At 33.7% G+C, this 26300-nt stretch overlaps 2 protein-coding genes and 1 long non-coding RNA gene across 4 annotated transcripts; 1 reads left to right on the top strand and 2 right to left on the bottom strand.

The window, feature by feature from the left end:
- The first annotated feature begins 1894 nt into the window (after positions 1-1894).
- LOC111596348 (serine/threonine-protein kinase meng-po) lies at positions 1895-22071 on the top strand. The gene is made up of 2 exons (XM_023310539.2): positions 1895-2470; positions 20513-22071. Exons 1-2 carry the CDS (start codon positions 2458-2460, stop codon positions 21859-21861), a joined length of 1362 nt encoding a protein of 453 aa, XP_023166307.2. The 5' UTR covers positions 1895-2457; the 3' UTR covers positions 21862-22071.
- LOC111596357 lies at positions 5562-6675 on the bottom strand. Of its 2 annotated transcripts, none has more exons than XM_023310552.2 (3): positions 6272-6675; positions 5808-6216; positions 5562-5761 (listed from the first exon to the last, which is right to left on the bottom strand). In XM_023310552.2, exons 1-2 carry the CDS (start codon positions 6571-6573, stop codon positions 5808-5810), a joined length of 711 nt encoding a protein of 236 aa, XP_023166320.1. In that variant the 5' UTR covers positions 6574-6675; the 3' UTR covers positions 5562-5761. The 2 variants fall into 2 exon arrangements, with proteins under 2 accessions (XP_023166320.1, XP_023166321.1); XM_023310553.2 differs by having other exon boundaries at positions 5562-5741.
- LOC111596364 lies at positions 18770-19846 on the bottom strand. Its single transcript, XR_002751247.2, has 3 exons — positions 19611-19846; positions 19206-19329; positions 18770-19131 (listed from the first exon to the last, which is right to left on the bottom strand). It is a non-coding gene; the product is annotated as an uncharacterized LOC111596364 (long non-coding RNA).
- Positions 22072-26300: the final 4229 nt, after the last annotated feature.

Here is a 26300-nt window from a genome sequence, read left to right as displayed (position 1 = left end):
TTTGGTATTGGTGTTGGGTTGTTGGGTGCTGGGTGTTGTGTGTTGGGGTGTTGTCGTCACAGTGCCTGGCTTCTGGCTTTGGTGACGACGTCAACGCCGTTGCTGTCGTCAGACGCGGCTCATATGAATGCTCGACCGAGCGTGCGAATCGCGAACCGGAAATGACAAGCTTCAGGCGAAAAGGGATATATGTGGGAGTGGGTGTGTGGTTGTGTGACTCTTGTCTATTTTTGCAATTTGTACAATGGCAGCCTTTTCAATTATTTGCAAAATAATCAAGTTAACTGTTACCGCAAGTAAGTCGATTGGGGCTTTCAGCGGGGCAGAGACAGGTTTTACGTCAGCCGATTATGTTTGCGTGTGGGTGGACTTGGGTTGACTTACCTGTCCTATGACGTTGTCTTTTTTAAACGCTAGTTGGGTCTTTGTGTATTTGGTTCAAGGACATCTTCAGCCGCAAAACTTAATTTGCGGCCGAGCGCGACTTGCGACTTGCGACTTGCTCTATGCTAAGGTGGCACGGAGCACGTGGCAACACCTGCTGCCGACACATACATACACACGTATGCGCTGTGCCGCTTCCCATGTCCTTGCGTGTTGAAGTTTTCTTTTTGCAAATCTTTTGTTTATATTGTCTTGCTAGCATAGCCTCGGTATTTAGCTTTGTAGAGCGGGAGACAATGCTTGTTCTTGTTGTTGTTCGTGGAAAGGTAATTAATTTCGCTTCAATCGCTGAGGTAATAAAATCAGCTTAAAAATAGTTTTGCGGCAGGTTTATCGCTGCTTGCTAAGCTACTATATAAAGTTAACTCCAGTTAAGGCGGATTTGGTTTAAAAGTTTGCAATTGGGGTCACGGATGTTTACAATTAATGGTAGACTAAGACAGAGAGACAGGGCAGGAGAGAGTGGAAAAGAGAGAGATGATATGAAAATGCTGTTTACTGGAGTAGCACAATAATTTATATTAAAACAAGTTCAAAACTTTTAATTGAGTGAATTTGGAAGACATTCTTTAATAGAATCTTATGTGTGTCAAAGTAATAAAGGGAAAATCTTTATGGAATATTTTTGTGGCATATTTATTGAATTAATAAAGGCGCTGGCACAACAGAATATATCTATATATCTATGGGAAAAAATAATGAGCTATTTCAGAGATAGAACATTAGCATACAACCCGACGGACCCCTAGTCGTTGTTACTATTGGGAAGGACCTTAAGGATACAGCGTTAGGCCGTTTCATCATCTTAAGTACGTTTGAAATCTCTTACTTCTATAGCAATCAGGTTGCCATTAAATATCGAAATGAAAGTATAAATGTTAAAAGTTTTATAGATCTTATATTAATAAAACACTAACAAAAATACCACTCAATTAATAATTAACAACATATTGTTAACATACAATTTCATACATATTTTTTAATGATGTCGCTGCAAACTATTATTACCAAAAGTATTACGAATTTGTAGGCTCTTTTTAAACATCATTATAAAACCCATTTAAATTATTCATTGAAATGCGCCCAGTACCCTCGCCAAGCTCTATTCCTGCCCTGTGTTAAAATGCACAACTTACGCACAATGCATTGAACCCGAAGCGCAAAAGAACTTTTCGTTAACCAAAAGCTTTCAAACAACAACAGCAAAGCTTTTGGGCTTCAACATGGAAATTGTCTGTTAAACAACATGGCAAAGCGATAGATAGAGTGGGAGCGGGAGAGCGCGAGCAAGGCCTGTGTGTGTTCGGCCAGACCGAACGAAATATTTACGAGTGCCGAATATCCATGCGCACGAGCGCTAAAACGAACGAACCGAGCCGAGCGCGATGTATGCAACAAATATATGAAAATTCGCTGTGCTTGGAAACTGTGAAAACATTCATAACGGTAAACTCCAGGCGCGTAGACGTGTGTGTTATTTCGTTATTCCGTTTTTAGCGCTCTATCTCTGTCACGTCTTTTCGCTGCTTCTGTGTGTTTTGTGTATTATTTCAGTGAGTGCCGCGTCTCGTACCCGCTCACAGCTTACTTCTTACTGCACTGCACTGCACTTAAACAACAAATTACATCTATTTGCGTTTTTTGGCGCGTTTTTCAATTTTTACCTTGGGCGCTGGAACGAGACAAAATTGTCAATTTTACAAGTGCACTAAAAAAGATTTAAAAGAAAACACAAAACTACAAAAATTTACGCTTTTTGCAATGTGACTTTATAAATTGTGTGTGTGAGACGCCCACCCGCCCAAGTCGACCGACCCACTGTACTTTGTTGTGTTGCCGTTCAAAAATATTGAAAACATCAAAATAATAATTCTAAAAACTTTTCAATAAGTTTTCCAAACATCGCTGATCAGAAATAAAAATTGAAAATATTTGAAATATCTATCCAAAGTGGGTTTACAAATCGAATTTGGATTAGCGCACGCGACGAGCAGCGGCTGCAAAGATCACGAAATGGGAACTATTGGTAAGTTAAGAGCGACATATATACTTAACAATATATCTATATATTACAAATGATCAGAGATGGGGAAAAAAATGTTATTACAAAATTTATTTAAGAAAACCTTTAGAAATATTAAAGCTAATTTAATAGTACTGAATTGGCATATAAAGTAAATATTATGGCTTTTTTATTAAGGATCCGACTTAAATATTTCAAATTATTTTTCGAACAGCTTTTAAAAATACTTAAAATGTTGAGTAATTTTTAAAATTGATTTTTGTATTTAGAATTTATACGTTATTTCTATAATATTATTTGAATGTTAAAAATAAATGCTTTATTTATATGCATTTAAAGGCATAAAAATATTGGTTTTTGAAATCTTTTACTATGAAATTAGTTTGAAAATTGTTTTCAATAATTGAATGATGTTGAACAAACTTTAATGTTTCATTTAAATAATAAGTTCAAATTTTTTCAATTTTTCAATTTTCAATTTTTCAATTTTCAATTTTTCAATTTTCAATTTTTCAATTTTCAATTTTTCAATTTCAAATTTCAAATAATGACTGCATTTTTTCCAATATTTGCTTTAAAAATACATTAACTTTTCTGGCTTTTCATTGATTTTGAATTGAAGTCAATTCATTTTAAATTATTATCATAATACTATCGAACCTTCGACATTTTATTACCAAGTTTATATAGTTGATAACTGTTTTATACCTGCTTTAGAGAATATATTTAAAGTGTTAAACGTTTAAAATTAAATTCTTAAAAGTTGAAACTTAGTAAGAAAATTCCATGAATTATGTATTCGCACTTTTTTATCTTTATTTTTAATACAAATTATAATATTTTCACACTGGGCTGTCTCGTTGTTTAATCCCCTTTGGACTTGATTCCGTTGCTATTCTTTCTCCCCTTCTGATTTCTGATGAACTGAAATTCAATCTGTGCTATTCAAAGCCGCCATCAAACCGAATATAATGCTTTATAAATAGATCCAATTGAAGCAGCTTAACAATATAACTCAAATAGCTGAGAGCAGAGATTCCCTTTTTTTGTTGTGGTTGCCTTTGCCTTTGCCTTTGCCTCTGCTTTCTGTTAATACGATATGCGGGCGTTGGCCAACTATGGGTGTTGCCACATCCTGTTGTGTGTCGTGCTTGCTTTTCAATTATCCTAGCTGTGAGCGCGCTAAAAATAAACTCAGCACGCACAACAACAACAACAACAATAGCAGCAGCAACAAGAAGAATTTTGCGCTTTTCACATTTGCAAAGTGAAGAAAATGTCAAACGACGTCATTATGATAAACATGGTCTACAGCTTTGGGCCACGCTAATATCAGCGAAAATGCTGCTTATCCAAATATATGAAAGATAAATAAAAACCAGTGAAAAGTGAAAATAAAAGAAAAATATATATAATATATATAGTCTGCCCTAAGTTCTAATCGAATGACGCACGCGACGCCACTGATTTCTATGCTATAGTTAAAAATATATCCTATAGAGACGCCATGCATATACTTTACATATCTCTCTCTGTGTGTGTGTGTGTGTGGGCGTGATTGTGTGTGTTCTGTCCAACATGCTATCCTTGAGCGGCAGCCGTGTCCTTTCGACCACCTCAAACGGCCATGTTTCAGATACAAATGCGCTCTGATTGCGGCGTGGGCAGGCAGGGGCGTGGTCGACAGCCACTTGGCTCAATGGGTTCGTTGTGCCATTGTTGACGCGGGGGAGTGCCCGTATGGGCAGTAGGTACAAGTACAAGTGCTCAGTTGTTTTTTCTTTTTTTCATCCGAATGCTGCTACTTTGTATGCCATTTGTTGTGCGTGTCTCTGCAGCTGTCTGTGTGTGTGTGTTCGTGTGTGTGTTCCTATTAGACACGCTTGATATGCTGCTCAATGCTGTTGCTGCTTTGCCTGCTCAGCAGCCTCGGTTCACAAACAGAATTTCTTGTTGCCGTCAGCTAAAAGTTCAGAGTTGAATGTGACCATCGATTCTGCACCAAAAAGGACATTGTTTAAAGCAAAAGCTCTGCACGCGGGCTTTAAACAATATATCACCAGCTGCAAATGTCAAAGAGCGCTAAAGATCATGAATTTCAGACTGTATACTAAATTTCTTTAACTAAATAGTTATTTATTCACATTTTATATTTCTTTGAGATATGTATTTAGTTCTATAAAATAATATAATAAATTTTTTAAATATAAAAATATATATTTCTAGTTTATTATAATGATATTAAAAGAATAATAATTTGTTTTCTGAACAATTGAATTTATTTTCCATATTATAAAATTAAAAAAAATATATTTTGTTCTAAAACTTAATTTATTATTGTTAATATCTAATAAAAATAATAATTTGTATCATATAAAATATCTTTAAGAATAGTTTCATTTAACAAAATTATAATTTTTAATTTAATTAATTTTTGTATAACTTTTTTTAGTTAATTTTATTATTTAAAAAAAATTATAATACTGCATAATTACAGAATATATTAAAATATTTTGCTTTCTTTTTCGCTTAAGATAAAATAAAATAGGTATTTTTATTAAAAATAAATAATTTTATATTTGTTTTTTAAAAATATTTTTGTTTAGTTAAATTTGGCAGGTGCCTCCAAGCTTTCAACTTCTCTCTCTTTCTCTGTCTCTCTCTCTCTAAGCCATTTTCAATCCCATGCTTCGCAGCACAGAAACAGAACAGAATTGCTCAGAGCAGAATTATGGAAGCCTACGCTTTCAGGCTGAACTCATGGAGACTTTATGTTGTCTTGAAACACCTACAGTGCTCTCTCCTCTTTAATGGTTTTACATAACCTTTTCAGCTGCTATTAAAAGGCATAATTTGATTACAAATAATTTAATTGATGAAGCATAAAGCAGCAGATGACCTTCGAAAATTCTCGCATCTCGCAGTAATTATGCGTAGCTGCCTGAATCTGCATATTTACACTTGACATTTCACAGGGAAATCGTTGCCAGCGAAAGCAAACGAAATTATAAACCACAGAGAATAAAAATGACTGTGAATTGCTTTGTAATGAGAGACGAACAATATTGACAAACTGACGAAAGATATATTTGGGGGCGAATGGTGGGGGTGGGTGTGCGTGTACTAAGTACAGTAAAATACACAGACAATTATCGTGGAACATTGGGAGCTTTTAATAACATTTAATGGGTGGCCAGACAATGAACATTATTCAGTTAATGACCAAGTTAATGACTTCGTTAATCTGTAAGGACAATGGCAAGGGCGCCGCTGTCTGAAATTGGAAATAAATAACTAAATTTATTATTAGATTTACAGCTGGAATCAATAAGCGACTTACTTATGTTCGGCTAACATATTTGAAAGTCTCAATTTGCTTTTGACTACACTTGAGCTTCTTGATGGGACAGGTGGGACGGGGGTGGAGGCACTTGCAGTAGACAAATGTGCTCTTTACGAGCTCAGCAAACTCCTCATTTGAGCTGTCCTCCTTGAGTAGCTTGCGATAATCCTCAACACTTTCCAAACTTATCGGATCCAACTGATGCAAGTAGCATTTCAAATTGAGCACTGCCGAGTAGCAGTAATTGAATATATCGATCATCATGCGCTTATGCGCATAGATGCTGCGATGATACTTATCGCCCATTATAAACGGCGTCTCTTGATTGCGATCCAATTGATCACAGGCTGCATAGAACTTTTTACACTCCAGGTAAATGGCCAAAATGTTATTCTTCATGCTGTTGCTATAAATTCAATATATATATATACATTCTATATATGTAAAGGTTAATATCTTACTTGGATGCGCGTATCACTTCGAACTTCTCCTCATACTCATTGATTATTGCCTCTTCAGCGGAGAGCGTATACACCTCTGGGTAACGACAGCCTGGCGCTGAGCTGATCAAGATCAAATATCTTTGAGTTAACAGCCAGATTCTTTCGATTATAATCTTTTGTGTTTCCAATTCGCATTGGTAGAACTGATAGAAATCAGCATAACGTTTCTCCATATCCACTAACAGACCCAAAATTTCTACCTCCTTTTCATAATGCTCCTTAAATTGGGGCGTCAAATGGGCTTCATCGTCCTTTAACATTTTTCAAATTTTTGGGTCTTGTGTCTTTTTGTGAAGTTTTTAGATAGAATCTGTCAAGTCAAAAGACAAAGTTTAAAAGGCATAATGTATCTTATTGTATGTTATATATATAATATATTTCGATATTATTTGACGTTTAATTCGAAATCGTTTAGAATGAAAACATTTGCATTGCGTATTTGATTATTGAATTAATTTTTAGGCTGTCCATGAATATTTGCTGATGAAAGAAGAGTGAAATATATACATAAATATATGTATATATATAGTAAATATATGTATATATATATAAGTATTTTGTTAAATTAAAAACTCAATTTAATACACATCAATCGCTTTGTTGTCTACTATAATTAATACATCACGTATACGTGCCATTGTGCAGCAAGTGGCAGCTAGCAGTAAGCATGTGATCAGCCTTCATCTGGTTGCTCTTTATGTGCAGAGTAATTCTGAGATGAATATGATAATCCAATATACATAAATTCTTTTCTGTCTAATACAATTCGCATATTACGTATACGTCATGTTGTTCAGCAGCTACTAGCAGCTAGCATTATACCACTATTCTTATATAACTCTTATTAATTTAATTTACAAAAACACACTTTCCTTGTCTAATACAGTTAATATATCACGTATACCTCATGTTGTACACCCATTCTAAACTAGAATTTAGCAAGTCATCATGCCTTATTTGTTAACTTGCAAGTCTACAGGGTAACTACAGCATCTTAAAGTCAATGCAATGCACATCAATCGTTTTTGTGTCAACTGCAATTAATAAATTACGTATACGACAGGCTGTACAATGGCAATTGGCTAGCATGTGATCAAACCTGCTTTGATCACTCAGCTATACAGGGTATTTGCGCAATCAAAATGCCAAATCAATTCACATAAATCGATTTAAAATAGTTCTGTCGAATACAATTAATAAATCACTAATACGTCATGCTGTACGGCAACTAGCGGCCAACATGTGATGGCCTGTTTATACGGCATATAAATATATATAAACAAATATATAAGATAGATACATGTATGTCTTTGGGTAGCAAAAGTCAGCCAAGCAGCGAATGGTGCCTCTGATTGATTTCAATTAAATACAAAAAGATTTTGTGCATTCGCGAAACCAGAAACGTAATTTAAATTAGCCAATTTTCATATCTGGCCACCCAGAAATAAGATTCATAATAAAACGCGTAAAAAGTGCTTGCGCACAGATAACAAGAGTGGGAGAGAGAGGGGCGTAGGGGTGCAATGGGGCATTTATGAAGTGCGAAGCCAATTGGCGCTTTTCAAATTTCATTTCAACAGTAGACACTGTATATAAATAGGCGCTCAGCATATGGCCAGACAGCATTAGGCTATACGGAAATTTGAACTTGCCACGCCCAGCACGCGCAAAAGTATTACTCATGCTATTTATGAAATATTTCTAAATATTTCACAATATTATTCAAATAAACAAATAAATTGTTGTTTACCCGGCGCTAAATGCGCGCGTTAATTAATAAATTAGAAATATGGCTGAGTGTAAAAAAAAACTGAAGAGAAATTGAGAAATGCAAACGGTAAATATACGAATTAGATATATGCACTATGAGAGAACTTTGAGAAATAAATTGAATATTTTATTATAATATACATTCAGTAATTAAATATATTTTGTTTAAAATTTATTTTCCATTTCTGTCCTGATCATATTTTTCCTTTTCTCTGCTCTTTTCACTACACTACAAACCACTTTGCATATTCTGCATGCCCTCTGCACTGAAATCAAAGTGAAATGTCGAGTAATGGAATTGAAATTGGCAAAAGCGACGCATATTTTGCACACATTTCAATTAAAATATTGTTTATGAATTTTAATTGGCATTTGGCTTGGCGAACACACGGCGTATGCGCGATGTCTTCTGCTGCTGTAAGTGCTTGTGCGTGTGAGTGTGCGTGCGTGCCCAAGCTGTTTTTTATCATCGGCCCCAACTAATGGGCCACTCTGTCTGTCCAACTGTCCGCCTGTCCGCCTGTTCGTCTTGCCTGTCATTCGTTTCGTGTAAGTTGCCTTTTGATTGCCCGCCTTTCAGCGCGTATTTTATGCAATTTATTCAGCGAGTTATGGCGAATCCGCCTGGCCTGGGCCTTATGAGTGCTCGCTCTTGTTAGCCCATTGAAGTCCAACGAACCTATTCAGTTGCTTAATTGCAGCCAACTGCTGCTGCTGCTGCTGCTGCTTGAAGTGTTTGTCTTTATCAATAATAGTTGAGTTCTCGGCGCGAGAGCTAAAAGCTCTTTAATTGCTTGACTCGATTTATGCAGAGACTTTTCGAGTAAATTGCCAATTACATTGTGTATTAATTAAAAGGAATCTTTAATGAGTTTTACTTAGGATTTTCTGCAGAAATATGTGAATCGTAATTGAATTTGTAATGGAAGAGATTAATTGAAAAGTTCAATGTCAATATCTGGTTTTTTATTTCTGAAGATTTTGAAAACTGAAAGAAAGAAAATTTATAGTTGAAAAGTGAATTTATATAATTCAACCAAAACTTTATTCACAAATAAAAAACTAATATTTATATTAATAAAAATTGGCTTATATATATGCAAAAGTAATCTTAGCTTATGCTTCCTTTAATATATTTATTTATTTATAATTAATTTTTTATTTTATTTGAATTTGTTTGCTTTACAAAAATGTTAATATTACAATAATATACATATTAAATATAATTTATAAATATTTTAAACATAAATATATTATTATATATTAATTAATATATATATATATTTTATATTCGAATTACATAAGTAACAATAGAATATTAATATATTATACAGGATAATTTTCGTTAGAGTCTTAAATAATATAATTATTTTATGTCATGCAATGCTATACATCGATAATCTCTTATGAATTTTATTTTAATATTTTGTAAATTTAATATACAATTATTGCTTTTATTAGCTTAGCAATCCATCCACTGCATCTCCTCCTCCAAGTTGTAGCTCTTTTTTAATGGCAAATGTCAAACAAGATTTTATTTTGCTTCGCTCTTCAAACTTGATTTATGCTAATTTCATTTTGGATGTGTTAGCGCTAGAAAAAAAGCAAACAGAAAAAAATTGCTATTTAATTTTTAATGCGCTGCCATAAAAATGAAAATAAAAAATAATCACATCCACTGCAGTTCCCCAGTGGCCGAAATGCCATGCAGACATTGCGCATACGACGCGTCGAACCAAAACAAAACGCAACTAAAACAAATCTAAATCTTGTTTATGTGCAGCAAACAAACTTGCATTTTAAAGTGAAAATCATTTTGACGAATGTTAACAGTAGTTTTTCTTCATATTTTTTTTTGATTTTTCAATATTTTCATTTATTTTTATTTGATTTTGTTTTATTTTTTTCGCTTTCTACGCGTTGAGCCGTGACACAAGGTCGGCGTCGCCTGTCGGCGCGAGAAATATTACGGCTAACCAAAAGATAAAGTGTATACATATATATATCTGTATATATGTGCATTGGGAACAGGTCTGCGAGTCGATTTTTGTCTGGCCATTCGGCGCTTTGTGCGTTGTGACGCGCTTTTTGCCATTGACACGCAATAAAAATATATGTGCTTAAAAATTATAAATATTAAGCATTGATAATGTGCACATTATATTTTTTTATTAATTTATATGTATTTAAGATTTTATTTTGTTTATTGAGAAGCCCTTTTATTGTTCGAGAGGAGTCAAGGCGATAGCTTAAGCAAATTTAAAAAAAAAAACAATTTGAAAAAAATGAAAACTCCTGTAAAATAAAAATTGAAATATATATATTATTTTTACATGCCATATAAATAAATGAAAAGCGCTATAATGAAAGACAACTTCTCTTTATATCAAACATAATATTAACTAACTTTATTATATTATTATAATTATATTATTATATATTATATTATTTTTGTGGAAATTTAGCTTTAATGCTTTTAAGCAACATTTTCTCTTTATAGTCTATTAATTTTTAATTCACTTAACAAATAACAAATTGTCATGGATTCTCTGATCTAAATCGTAGAACAGCCAACATATAGGATAAGAGTGGATCATATATGACAATTTATATACCACATCTGGATGAGTCTATCATCAAAATATTCGAAAGTCTGATTCGATTTTTATTTGTTTTCACTTTAATATTTCAATAAAATAAATTTGGAAATTATTTAATATTTGAAAAAATTAAATTTGTATTTAGCTTTTAGCAGAATGGCGAAAAACTAATATAAAATTTGACGTGCAATAAATAAGCCACGAATATATGCGAAAGCAATAAAAGTGAACAAATCTTTTATAGATTTTGCTCCGCTTCTAATTGATATTAAATTTTGTTGGACGTCAACTGTTGCTACCTGATAATACCGGTTGGATCTCTACATGTGTATGTGTACTGCCCTGACTACCTATACATAATTCGTGTTCATATCCTAACTGAAAATTCTCTTTAATGTTATTTTCGTCTGTCGTAGAAAGACATGGAAAATAATGCGTGGGCGTTTTGCGTTGTCTTTCACTCTCTCTCTGCTCTCTTTGGCGTCTCCTGGGCTCCTGCTGAGAATTTAATTTTATTTTTGTTTTTATATACTTCTCTGCTGCTTCTTCTTTATTTAATAAATTATTAATTTTCGCTCACACACATGACATGAGGACGTAAATGCAAATAAGTAAAGTCTACGAAAAGTAAAAAAAAAACAAAATGAAAGGAAAATTCAATATAGTATAAAGTAGCTGCGTCTGATATATAGCTATATCTATATATATCTAGATTTATATATGTTTATCTGGTGGCTATTCGCACGATATTTGATTGAACATTATTGGGCTAATTTATGTACCTGGACCCAGACCAACGCATAGAAAAGGATGACACAAAATTTAGCTAGAAATCCAAAAATATATTTTGATTTCATTGCTTGGAAAATTACCGAAAACGAATGACATAGAAAATGATGAAGGTGGCAAAGCCATAAAAGCGACTCAAACAGGCTAAAAATAAATACAGAAAATACATTAACAATCAATAAACTCTAATTGTTATGCTAATCAAGCCGAAATAATCATCCAGTAATTGGTGCGACGCAGTTCAAGTGCCATAGAAACCGGCTTCAACCGGTGCCAATAGCCGGCCAAGAACTTTGTCAGGTTTCGCTTATGTATTTGACAGATCTCCCTCTCTCTCTCTGCCTATCTCTCTCTCTCTCTCTTATATTTATACATACTTGTATACCCTATGCACGTGATTGTTGTTGAAGCTATTGTGTTTGTCTGGGTTTCACTTGAATTTGTTATTGTTTTTTTTTCTTTTTGTTTTAGTATTTGGCTTTCTTTATGTTTGCTTCGCAATGTGTTTTTCTGTTTATTGAATTGACAATTTGCTTGTTGTTTTTATTGCTTTTTCTTTTGCTAAATGATCTTCAATGAGATCGGTTTTGCAAGCGGTATATATTAAATGGAAATTCCTTAGAGCTTTCTCGTTTGAGAACGAAACATATGTGTGTATAGAGAAACGATCTTGAAATAGATCTGAAGTACTTTAGTGTGATTCAAGTTCAACTGGGAAGTACTATAAATTGCTAGTCATTAAAATATTGACTAGAAGAGACTCTAAGTTGAAAATGAAATAGTTTAAAAGAACTTTATGGTGGGAAGTGCTTTACTAGTTGATACCCGAACTGAAATATTTTAAATTCTGTAAGACGAAGAAGATTATATATTAGATTAGATAGATTTCAAATTGGAAATTGACTAGATGATAATCTAAGTCTAGAAGATGCCCTAAGGTATATCCTAAAACTACAAGGGCAGGTTCTTGCTTGACTATTAAATACTCTAACCCTAAGGAATTCAAAAAATAGTTTTTTGTTATCTGCAGATGTCTCACAAAAGTCTATGCTCTAAATAATAGAACTTTAATTCTTATATTTCTCGAGCTATGTATAAAAATGCCAACACAAGAAGGTATGCATATGATATATTAAATAAATTAAATAAATAAATTCAATATTTAAGTGATCTCCTTAATTTACGACGATCATTTATATAAACACCAATCTTCATGCCCTACATTCTCTCGATCTCAGTCTCAGCTTCCTGTTAGTTGAATTTATCATCAGTTAGCCAATTTGTATTGCCTACGAAAATCACGCTGAGTCGAGTTAATCACATCCGCTTCGTAGACAACATTGAGGAAATGATCAGTTTCCAAACCAATTCAAGTTATGATTCAACTTGACGTCAGATATGCGAAAGGTTAGTGGGAATTGCAATCATAATATTATTATTAGCATTACTTACAATTATTTACGACTGTTGCAGTATTCCGCGTGTTCCACGAAAATGAGCAGATAAAATGTCTAAGAAGATATTAAACAGTGCACTACACAGCAATTATTTCAACAGTTTTTATTTATTTATTTTAGCACCGACGAACACTTATTTTTATTTATTTTTGTTCATTGTATTTCCAATTTTCTGACTCTTCTGGCGAGTGGCATAAAGTGGTTTGCTTATTGATACTCTCAGTTCATGTGCATATAGGGTAAATTTATTTTGCCACAGTTTGTGTAGCAGGCAGTGGGAGGCATGGCTGATTAGATGGAGTCTATTTACTCTTGATCAGAAGCTATAGTCGAGTGGCATGTCTGTCTATCTATGCAATGATCGAATGCAATCGATATCAATCTTTAAATGAAGAGCTTTACATATCAGTATATCGACATGCAAATATCAGATACCAGCTAGACTGCAAGTTCAGGGTATTTGCGAGTCGGGCACTGCCCACAGCAGCGCCCTCACAACACGTACAACGACTTTTCCAGCGACCCTTACAATAAATCAGAAATATAATTTATGTTGATCGGCTGGCGTATAATACATTTGTAAGCCTTTTCAACAGTTTTTACGATCCTTATAATATTATGATACAATTTTTGATTAATGATTATATTTTTCGCTTGGCTTTTACGTCGGCGCTTGCCTTGACCTTACCTTGAAAGCCGGCAGCAACAACATTTTTACTTTTACAACACTGAATTTTTTCTCTAATTTGTTTTTTTTTTGCCTTTTTTCGCGTAATTAAGTATTTTCAAATTTTACCTATAGCTGCGGGTGATGTTAGGCGCGTACTATTTTTAACAAATTTATTTACAAACATTAAATATATCATTAAAGCGGAACTATTTAAATAAATTATGGAAAATAAAGCGCTGCGTGGGCGTCAACAACATGCACGTACGTACGTAGACGTAGACGTATATTTATGTGCCGTATACTGCTAGCACTCACTGTCGCCGCGTGTGAGTGTGAAAAGTTTTCTAGCATTTCTGTGAGGCCTCATTAGCCGTGACATGCACTTGATGCAGGGCCGCTTGTCAGTCGCTTTGAGAAAGTGTCTTGAGGATTAGGCCAGGTCAAGTTAGCTCTCTCGCTCGCTCGTTTACTCTCCTCTCTCTATCTTGTCGTCTATCAATATTGTGTACACGCCTCTTTTTTTGCTAAAAATAAATTTAGGCATTGCCTGCTGGACCCAGTGGCAAAGCAATCAAAGAATTATACGAATTCTTTATAAATAAACCCAAAACAAAAAGAAAATCAATTAGATATATATTTATTTATATGTATATTTATATATAAATATATATTCTATGCCTCGCCGCTTAAAAAAATCAGCTAAACACGCAAAACAATTCTATATATACATATTTATATATATATAAATTTTGTTATTCATTCTATTGTTTATTTTATTATATTATTATATTTTTTCTATTATTGAATTTTTGTGTGTTTTTTTTCTGTTTTCCTTTCACTTGTTTTTGTTGTGGGCGCAACGGAAATTTCGTTTTACACTCACTTTATACTACTTAGATATTTTATTTTATTATATTGTTGTTTTTGCTAGACGCAAATGCGCAAACGGAAGACTTTGTCTCGATGAGAAATATGGTTTCGGCTATATTATATTAGTGAGCAATCAATAAATGAAGTATTTTAATAAATAAATGTGTAAACCTTTGTTAGTATATAGTTAATAATATGTCAATTATATGCTCTTTGTTATAATATAAAAAATAATAATAATAAAAAATAAGTATGCAATTAAAAAAACAGCTTTATTTTATATTATAATATATAATTTGCAAATTAAAATTATATATTTTAATATATATAATATAATATAGAAATTTGTATAATTATTAAGAAAATATATATTGTAGTTAAGAAAATTGTCTTTTCGTTCGTTAAGTATATTTTTATTATTATTATTTATTTCTTATTAACTCAAATTTGAATATTTAAATATTTATAATTTGAGCTCATTTATCATATAAATAATTCCTATGCTAGGTACTCTGAATTCTTGCAATATTTTGGCATTATTAATTGTTTATTTAATTGGTTATAAAATAAGGTCAATAAATAATTAAATATTCTTATACTTTTCAAGCATAAAACTTAAAACCTTCATCAATAATCAATAAGCTGCTTACCAAATATCTCACAGATCCTAAATCTAAAATAAATTTACAAAATCAAAATTTTCCCTTAAAAATTAAATTTTTTAAGCTTCACATTCAAAGCCAAAAACTAATTCAAGTACAAATAAATGAAAAAAATTAAAATTAGCTGCTAAAATCGAAATCACTTCCATAACAATTATTATTGAAACATAAAGAATCGTAATCCCTAGCAAGAAAACCAAAAAACAAAAGCAAACAAAATTTGTTTTGTAAAATGTAACAAAAAACTTTTTCTGTTGACCTAGATCCCAAAAAGTGTAAACAGTTCGAGCTGTAAATAGAGAGTACTTAAAAAAGAGCCAGAAAATCAAGTGGAAATATCTATAGCATGAAGATATGCTCTAGGCTATAGTTAAATGATCTCCTCTGCTAGATCTGATTTTTAATCAACGTTCAATGAGCGCGGCCACATCAAAAGATAAAGAAGCTAATCGCATTGCGCCATAAAGTAGGAAAATATCAATTGTAATATAGAATTGCTATGGATATATATATGCCAACTCATACTATATATATTGGTTAGCTATATCATTTGGCTGGCTATCGCAGACAGCACGGCCGACGTCTTTAGAGTGCGTTACGTGCTCGGACCTGGCCAATTTATCATTATATACGTTGATTGTGGCCAAGTACTATACTAGCCCCGAGTTCTAGCAGCAAATCAGCTATATTTTACATATATATATATATAGATATAGAGATATATATGCGTGCCTATAGGTATTATTTGTAGAATAATAAAACTACAACTCGTTGGAAGACGCCCGCGCGGCTGCCTCGCAGCATCCATACACATTTAATACTACATGCGTGTGTGCGTATTTGTGTGTGTGTGTGCGTGTGTGTGTGTATATGTGGCACGCCGACCGACAACGACTCGCCAATTGACGTCAGCAATGCCCCCAAAGTCACAAACTGTGGCGAGCGGGCTGCCCGGCAGGCGAGACGAGGACCGAAAACGAATTCTACCCCATAGCAGGAACCCCGCTACGGCGGGAGGGTAGACGATAGGAGAGCTGAAAGATGGAGAGAGAGAGGCGGCTGGCGGGTGCTGCGGGGCCGGCGCGCAGTCATTTTGGCAGTCAGTCATACATTTGATGCTGTGCCACCTACCCTATATATATTGTGCTATTTGTTTGTACTAAATAAATGGATTAACATAGCTATGTGATGTGGTTTGCGACAATTGAGATTAAACAAAAAAAATCCATAAAAATTGATCAATAAAATTGCTAAAAATGTTAAATAATCCAAATATTTTGCGATCGAGCTCTAGCTTAGAACTGCTTGGTAGTAGTCTTTATGGTAAATCGTATTGATTTATGCGATTTGTGCCCAATATACTTATTAGTTAATTGTGTATACAAAATATGATAGTAATCCTGATCTTAAAGATCTTTAATCCAAATTTCCTACTTTAAAAACAAATTGTTTGCTGAAGTACATAATTTATATATGTTACGTAAAAAGACAGAAAAACATTTAAATCATAATTAAAAAATTAAATTAATTAATATATATTTGAATAATTAAAACAATATTGTTATAAGCTATTAAACTAAATATAATTTAAAAATTAATATTTTATTCATTATTGAATTCTATTTATTTAATAAAATAATTAAATTTAATAAATTGATTATACATTTTATAATTCAATTCAATTAATTATTTATTTAGTGAAAATATATTCAAATATATTCAATATTTAAAAAAATAATTTATTTCAATAATTAAATTTTATTTGTTTTATATAATTAATTTAAATCATTTAAGTTTATTTATCATAACAGTTTGTTAGCTTATTAAATATGATCAATAAACATATTAATTTATTTAATGTAAGTAGTATATATGTAAAGAGCATACAATATTCGAGATATCTTCCAGTTTTTTGCCTGTTTTTTTGACTTTATGGTCGCAAGTATTTCTCATGCGTTGTGCAGGTCGATCTCCTGACGCCATTGTCGCTCTTCTTCTTCTGTTTCTAGTTGTTGTTATTTAATGCAATTACATTTCACAATTCGAAACTAACTGTCCGTCCGTCCGTCCGTCCGGCTGTCTATTTGTTGGCCCACTGTTTGTATTGCTTTTCAGTTCATTTATAAGGAAATTTGTTTTAATTTTAGCAGCACGAAAAATGCATTTTTTGTTCGCCTCTGTTGACCCTTTTGACGGCATCTATTCTTGGCATGCAAAGTGTTTTCTTTTCTATTTTGTAGTCTTGTTGCTTTTTGGCCAAATAATTGAAATTGGCTTAACGTATTTCCACTTGTGTTATGTTCAATGTGCCACAGCAGCTGAGGCGGGGCATGTGGAGGGGGGCTTGGTTCGAAATAAAAGTGAAAGTTTGATTTATGAGCACACGCAGCCCGCTGGCCGCTGGCCGCTAGCTGATGGTTCTTAATGATTTATAATTAGTTTCGTGAGCTTTTGTTTTCCTTATATTCTTTTCAAGAGACCGGGATTTGCTGGCCCCTGGCCTCGAGCCAATCAATTCTGGAACGGAAATAGATATTCAAATAGAAAAAAATTAGAATAGTAGTACTAAAAATCTCACTCGATAGCTGATCCCTCTATACGTAGATATATATATCTTATATACAGATGTCTCCATGCTGTGCGGGGTTAATGGGCTCAATTTTGTTCAGATTGTGGGCCATCGCCTTGTGAGTGAGTGTGACGCAAGTGTGTGTAGCACGTCATTATGCATATGATTGATCTATTAGCTAATTGACTAATTGAGACTATACTTTGTTTAATTATATTGTTATTTGCCGAATTATGTTGTTTTGTTGCTATTCGAAAACACACAAATTTAATAAGAATTTTATCGTTTATTTATTGATTAATAATCTAACATATTTCGTTAAATACGCAGAAATATATTGGCTGCGGGGAGCAAATGGATATTCGGCTAGTAATATGTTCTAAGGAATCGAACTTGAAATCGATTGCAGATGAAATAGTCTGAGTTATAGAAAACACATATTATCGATTTATCGATTTATCGATTTTCTGTGAGTCAAGTTAATTATTATGGGGATATCGATTATTGTTGCAAGTATATCGCTTTTGACAATTTTTATGTAGCATAAATATATAAAACTGCTATCGATAACATGTCCATCGATAATTAAAAAGATCGCTAATAATAAAATTGATTATCTAAGAACTAAGAATAGTTTTCGATTATGTTTCTTAGTTAAACAAGCCTCGCAGCATAATAGAATTGGCTTAGTAAGAATGTGTTATCGATTGCTATCGATATTTTTCATTTGTTTCGATCCAACAATAGTCTAACAATTTGATATACCTTAATCCAGTATCTCTGGAAAGACACACAAAAAAGTGTAATCGATCATTTTGTCGATAACAAAATATCTTGATTTGGGTATTCTCGCTGCAAACTATACTCGCACAAGAGAACGAGTTATCGATCTTCATATATATATATAAAATCCATTTAATCTCTAGTACTTCCATTAACACATTTCCTATTTTGTAACAGCTCATAATTCTCAATGGCTTTATCTCGCTGAGCCACTATAAAAATGATCAGGCTATTAATTTATAGCCCCCTCAATGCATTTTACACATACCTTCGAACAGAAGCTGAAAATTTCTTCGATCGACCATTAATTTGTCAGAAAATCCAAATATTTTGTTAGCTGTGTAAAATGGCAAAAGAAAACCCCGAAACCTAATTTTTGTGTGTTGGCGGCGACATAAAATGAAAATGCGAACGAGCGAAAAACAATTTTCCAAATCCCAAATCACATCACGCCCTATAAATGCTTCAGATTTCGCCTCCAGCCAGGCCGATCTGTCTATTGAGTTGCCGTCTCATTTATACCGAAAATCAAATCATTTTTCGCACTGGCCATAAATCGTATTCGTATATTAAATCAAATGGCAACACTTTAAAAACATTTCCCCGAATTCCCAAAGACCCGATTCGTGATTCGTGATTCGTGACTAACTGAAATAAGAAACAAAATAAGAAGTGTCTGACGTCCATAGCCGAATGATACTTCAGATTTGCGCAGTTTTTACACTATGATTGCTTCCCTGAGTTTTTTCTTTCTTTTCTTGCGCGCAACAGACAACGCGGCGACATTTGGTTTTCTTTTCGGCGTGGGCGTAGACGTGGGCGTGGGCGTGGCACACTGTCCGAGGGCTGTAAAACAAAGCGATTTTCTATGTTAAATAATTCGAGCCGCATAAACAACAACAAATGGCACATAAAAAGCTAAAAGCAAACATGTTCACATCAAAAGTCGCTTATAAATCATAAACAAAAAATATGAAAAATATATATATATATATATAGATACTATATATATGAGTATACATTTGGCCAATATTCAATAAGAGCCCACTTCTGTTAAGCTAGATGAGACTAAGGCAATTGCTTTGTTGGCCAGGCTAAAAAAAAAAGCTGCGTCTGAGACCAGGCACCTGTCTTCGGGCAACAGGTCAAGGTTAACGCTTGATAAATTGCATATTTTCTCTCTTTCTTCATTCCAAAGACATTTTTAACATTTTTGAAATTGTTTCGTAGATTGTTCGTAAACTTCTTCATACAACGTGAAACATATTTTCATTTCAATCAGCATTTACGTAAATAATTTATGGCAGTCTGGAATATGTTGGGAATATAACTAAATTTTCATTTTCATTTAATTTAAGTTATAAACTTTTGCCTACTGCCTGGCAGAACTGAAAATATTTAACGTCTTTTGAGGCGATCTTAGATTTAAACCAAATCTTCGCAGAAGAAATGAATTATTGAAGGGCTTAATTATGACCCATCGATGGGAAGCAATGGTAGTCGGAATGGGCATTGAATAAGATATCTGATAAGACAGAGTAATGTAAGATGAGTGAATATAAGATAGAGTAAAGAAGTGTAAATTTGTATAGGGAATACTCTTGCTAAAAATTTTAATGACTATTATTTCTTTCTGTCTTTAAACTTTACTCATCATCATCAGCTTTCCTTTATAACTCAATCGATTTAATCTTCTTTTGCTATTTCTTATAATTATGAATATTGAATTGAATCATGTAAAATTAAATGGAGCATAATAAGGCTGCAATGGCTTGGGATCATACCAATGCATGAGTCTAAAACATGATATTAGATATTTGAAGAGACAAGATAAAGAACAACTGAGAGTGCTCCAGTAGAAAGTGCTCGACTAGGCAATACCCTGACCTTCGTGCAGCGCGCAAGGCATGAATAGAGAATAGGCTTAGACTATAGAGAGATGACTATGTAATACACTATTTTAAACTTACTTAAAGACCACTTCTTAATTTTTTACTAACACTTGATTCTTCTCTCTTATTTCCCTTAGAGAAACGCTCCTTCTCCTTCCGCCTGCGTCGCTCGTTCGGCGATGGCGGCAGCACGAACAGCCGCAACAGCAACAACAACAGCAGCACCTGCACCAATCACAACAATCAGAAGCGATGCAGCACGCCGTTGACGCCGACCAGCACGAGCACTGGTCGGCTGGAGGTGCCCGGGGCATCGGTCAGTCGACGCAGCAGCATTTACAAGAAGCCGGACAAGAATGACGGCGGCCAGATTCATATGATACCCGATGTGGAGCTGCCATTGATGACATTCGCGGATCAGTACAACATCGAGAAGACGCTGGCCGAGGGCTGCTTTGCCAAGATCTTGCTGTGCCGGCACAGGCCGACCAATACCACGGTGGTGCTGAAGGCGGTGCACGCCGAGCTGACCACGATCAAGGAGTTCCAGAAGGAGTTCCACTACAATTACGAGCTATCACATCACCATCACATACTCAGCGCCTATGCCGTGGCCTTTCAGACCATGGACTATCTGGTGTTTGCCATGGAGCATGCGCCATATGGAGATCTCGCCTCGAACATTGGACCGAATGGCCTGCATGAGACGGCCTGCAAACTGATTGCGGAGCAATTGAGCTCGGCGTTGGGTTTTATGCACTCAAAGAATCTGGTGCATCGCGATCTCAAGATTGAGAACGTGCTTGTCTTTACGCCGGACTTCACACGCGTCAAGCTGTGCGATTTTGGGGCGACGACCAAGAAGGGTCTGCTCGTGCACAAGGTGAAGCATACGTGGACGAGCTGTGTGCCACCCGAGCAGTTGGAGCTGATCAAGAATGAGCGCTTCCAATGCTTGTCCATCAGCGATTCCTGGCAGTTTGGCATCTTGCTGTACAACATTCTGACGGGTAATCCGCCTTGGTTATCCGCCGATTGGGTCAAGGATCCGGCGTATGCCAACTTCATGAAATACGAACAACGCAAGACGACCAAGGTGCCGGAAAACTTTCGACGTTTCTCGCCGCGCTTGATGCGCTGCTTTCGCAAGTATTTGACGCACGATACAGAGGAACGTTGCAAGATCACCGAGGTGACCAAATACATGAAGGATCGTTGGGTCGAGTGCCGCATTTCGGCCTCGAAATCGGCAACGCTGATCTCGCCGACACCACACGATCAGGACTCGTGCATCTATCTGAATCAGCGAGAGGGACGTCTGTCCGGAGACGAGAACAAATTGCGCTTCAAGCGCATGATGTCCAGCTATGGTCTGGACATACCCATTGATCAGACCATGGTGCGAAGGCGCGTCTGGGATTGGCTATCCACATGCGATGCTAGCTTCGATCCAGAAGTTGAAAGCTTGCATGCATTGGATATGTAGTAAGCTGCGATATGTCTAAGAGAATTTTGTCAGATCTATGATCTACGAGATCTGTAGGATCTATGATCTATGGCATCGCTGATCCATTAGATGGCTGACCTCTAAGGTCTCTGGTCTAACGGATCTATGATGCTGAGAAGTCGCTCTTCTCCAACCCAAAAAAATTTGTTATTTGGTTCCAATGGACCAAAATTGATTATATATAACATATATATATATAAATCTTGTAATACTATAGACGAATTTTGCTATGCATATGATATAACTACAGAATTAGTAGACATTTGTACCAAATAAGCCCCAAGGGGTATAAATATATATATATAGATGTATCTAGTAAATACTTTGTATATCCAATAGGAGCAAAACACGTCAACGGATATTCTTTCCACTAGTGTTACCTTTCTAGTCTTCCGCTACGATGGTTTATATTTAAACATGTATAAACATTTATATATATATATATGAATCTCTCTCTATATGTAGTTTTATATGTGTGATGTACGCGTTATTTACTTTATACGTCATATACGATACCAACTAATGCAATTATCTAGAATTTAATATTCACTTAAGAGCAGAAACTAATTATATTATATATATCTATATACTATATATGACCAATTATTAGCTAAGTGTTGTCTTATCTATGTGTAATTCGATTATATCTAAACCCTATACGATTATATATTATGTTTATTCTAGTCTTTATCTTGTATCTTTATCTATATCTATGTGTACGATCTTGTATATAATCTTACTATATATACACATATTTATGAGTACTATACTATATACCATATGCTATACTACTTTTGTATGAGTTAATGTACACGGAATGAATGCAAAAACAAATATATGAATATTTAGAGAAACATCAACTGAGTTAACTTCTTTTAATTAATTTTATTTTAAATACTTTTACTCCTTTGATTTAGTTAAATTGATTGAATATCTATAGTTTTTTACACAATTCTTTTTTTCAGTTGATAAATCTTGTACTTAGATCTAAGGGTATCATGAAAAAAAAAATGTGTAAGTATATAATTTTGATATTTCTATTTTTCTATTTTTATATATTTAAAAAGTGCCCAATATACAGTTATTTGTTTACGCAAATCCCGTTGAATGCATGAATTCAGTCTATATTGATTTTCTTTAAATATGAGTAAGAGGCGGACCCCATGGAGTATATATATATTCTTGATCGATATGTATATTCCTGTATAATAAAATGCAGTTAAAAAACAATTTTTTGTTTCATAATTCATGTTATTCATACATAATAATATATTACTTATTAGTTTGAATAACATAAAAGCTAAATAGTTTAAATTGTTGTCACTATCATGCACAGAAAAGTTGATGACAAAAGTCCAACTGCAACAAAAGTTATGCAACAATTGGTTTACCATAGTCAAGTCCATGCAACCCCATGTTTAGGGTTCAGGGTATCTGCTAGACACTCACTCCCGACTAGAGCACTCTGAGTACTTTTTAGAGATTTCTAAATAACGTGAAAAATGTAGCAAAATCTCAACTGAAACTTTAAGCTGTTTATGTACCTCAAAAGCCTCAACTGATAAGCATAGACAATTTATATTTATATATTTATATAGTATAGTATGTGTATTATATATATATAGTATAATGGCTGCCCACGATATTAGTCGTAAAAGCGAAATTTTTCTAAACATTTTCACAACCATCATAAAAATTTTGCGCAAAAACAAATTTGCTTTGTTGTTAAATGTGGCACATTGTTTAGCGCAAATTACGACGCAACAACAACAACAACAACAACAACAATAACAACAATAGAAACTAACAATAGCACTTGCTGTTGCTATCGGCTCTGCTTCTTCTTCTTCTTTTTCGTTTGCAGCTGCTCGCCCACCTTCCTCCCACAGCTGTTACACCTGTTGGCCACCTCCGCTTTGCAATTTAGCTGGCTGGCATTGACTTTACCTTTCTCTTCCCGTTCGTTCTTGTAATTCAATTTTCATTTAAATCAAATAAAGTGCTTGCCCGTTGATTGATTGATTGGTTGATTGATTGATTGGGTCTGCCTGATTGACTAGCTGAACGTTCATTTACCTGTAATTAAATTTGAGTACAGCGTGTGCCACGTGCTTTGTTTTTCTTTTTGTGTTCTCTTGTTTATTTTCTTATGCAAACAAAAGGTTGCTAGCAAATTTGATAATACACCAAGACACCCTGTATATGTGGCATAAAGGCTAGTTGGCTTCTGTTAGCCCAAGCCTAGTTGGATGGAAAGTTAAGTCACAGTTTTATTTTTGTTTAATTAAAAATAAATAAAATGATCAAACAAAAAATCTTGTACTTAGATCTAAGGGTATCATGAAAAAAAAAATGTGTAAGTATATAATTTTGATATTTCTATTTTTCTATTTTTATATATTTAAAAAGTGCCCAATATACAGTTATTTGTTTACGCAAATCCCGTTGAATGCATGAATTCAGTCTATATTGATTTTCTTTAAATATGAGTAAGAGGCGGACCCCATGGAGTATATATATATTCTTGATCGATATGTATATTCCTGTATAATAAAATGCAGTTAAAAAACAATTTTTTGTTTCATAATTCATGTTATTCATACATAATAATATATTACTTATTAGTTTGAATAACATAAAAGCTAAATAGTTTAAATTGTTGTCACTATCATGCACAGAAAAGTTGATGACAAAAGTCCAACTGCAACAAAAGTTATGCAACAATTGGTTTACCATAGTCAAGTCCATGCAACCCCATGTTTAGGGTTCAGGGTATCTGCTAGACACTCACTCCCGACTAGAGCACTCTGAGTACTTTTTAGAGATTTCTAAATAACGTGAAAAATGTAGCAAAATCTCAACTGAAACTTTAAGCTGTTTATGTACCTCAAAAGCCTCAACTGATAAGCATAGACAATTTATATTTATATATTTATATAGTATAGTATGTGTATTATATATATATAGTATAATGGCTGCCCACGATATTAGTCGTAAAAGCGAAATTTTTCTAAACATTTTCACAACCATCATAAAAATTTTGCGCAAAAACAAATTTGCTTTGTTGTTAAATGTGGCACATTGTTTAGCGCAAATTACGACGCAACAACAACAACAACAACAACAACAATAACAACAATAGAAACTAACAATAAATATTTATTATTTGACGCATTAAAAACCAAGAAAAAAAATCAAATTTTAATTTTGACTAAAATTTTTAATTATTCAATGTTTAGAATAGATTTTCGTATAGATTTTTGCCAATAGTTTTTTTTTTTTGCTGCTTTTCGAAGGTTGACCAGAGGCTAATGTCAGCGGTGGTCAGGGCTTTTAGTTTGTGTGGCCAAAACAATGGAATATTTATGAATGGCTGTTTTTGTGCTCATTGTTGTTGTTGCACTAATTGTTACTGCTGCTGCTGCTGCTGCTGCTGCTGTTGTTGCTTTGTCTCAGCTTTTGTTTGGGGCATGAACAGGATGTGACGCAGTCGTAAATCTGTCCCTAATAAACAGCAGCTGCGAAGGTTGATTAAACAAAAAGTTGAACTTGCTGTTGCTATCGGCTCTGCTTCTTCTTCTTCTTTTTCGTTTGCAGCTGCTCGCCCACCTTCCTCCCACAGCTGTTACACCTGTTGGCCACCTCCGCTTTGCAATTTAGCTGGCTGGCATTGACTTTACCTTTCTCTTCCCGTTCGTTCTTGTAATTCAATTTTCATTTAAATCAAATAAAGTGCTTGCCCGTTGATTGATTGATTGGTTGATTGATTGATTGGGTCTGCCTGATTGACTAGCTGAACGTTCATTTACCTGTAATTAAATTTGAGTACAGCGTGTGCCACGTGCTTTGTTTTTCTTTTTGTGTTCTCTTGTTTATTTTCTTATGCAAACAAAAGGTTGCTAGCAAATTTGATAATACACCAAGACACCCTGTATATGTGGCATAAAGGCTAGTTGGCTTCTGTTAGCCCAAGCCTAGTTGGATGGAAAGTTAAGTCACAGTTTTATTTTTGTTTAATTAAAAATAAATAAAATGATCAAACAAAAAATTCATAAAACTTCTATTTTTTAAATTAAATTTATTTATAATATAATTTATAAATTTATATTTCATAAATGTTTGGGTCAATACGCTCAAATATTTTTTGTTTTTATTTATTTATTTTGTTTTTATAGTTTTTTAATATTTTGCTTATTTTTTGTTTGTTTTAAATTGTTTACTATTTTTTTATTAAATTTTTAATATTAATTTTTTATTCTTTATATTTTTGTTTCTTTTATTTTTTTATTATATATTTTTTTGAATTGATTTTATTTTGTTGTAAAGTTTTTTATAAATTAAAAAATTAATTTTTAAAGTTTTTTTTAAATAATTTATGAGAGTTTTCTCTAAGTTTATCTGAACATCTTGCGCACCAA

Source organism: Drosophila hydei, unplaced genomic scaffold (genome assembly GCF_003285905.1).
Source record: "Drosophila hydei strain 15085-1641.00,03,60 unplaced genomic scaffold, DhydRS2 tig00008116-arrow-pilon, whole genome shotgun sequence".
Taxonomy (NCBI): domain Eukaryota; kingdom Metazoa; phylum Arthropoda; class Insecta; order Diptera; family Drosophilidae; genus Drosophila; species Drosophila hydei.
Note: the sequence above shows the minus strand (reverse complement) of the source record. Positions and strands in the feature narration are given on the sequence as shown.

Excerpts from the sequence above, each read along its gene's own strand:
- LOC111596357 (XM_023310552.2), bottom strand. The coding sequence starts at position 6,573 with ATGTTAAAGGACGATGAAGCCCATTTGACGCCCCAATTTAAGGAGCAT. Across the intron at positions 6,217-6,271 it reads GAAGTGATACGCGCATCCAA|CAACAGCATGAAGAATAACA; the intron begins GTAAGATATTAA and ends TTGAATTTATAG.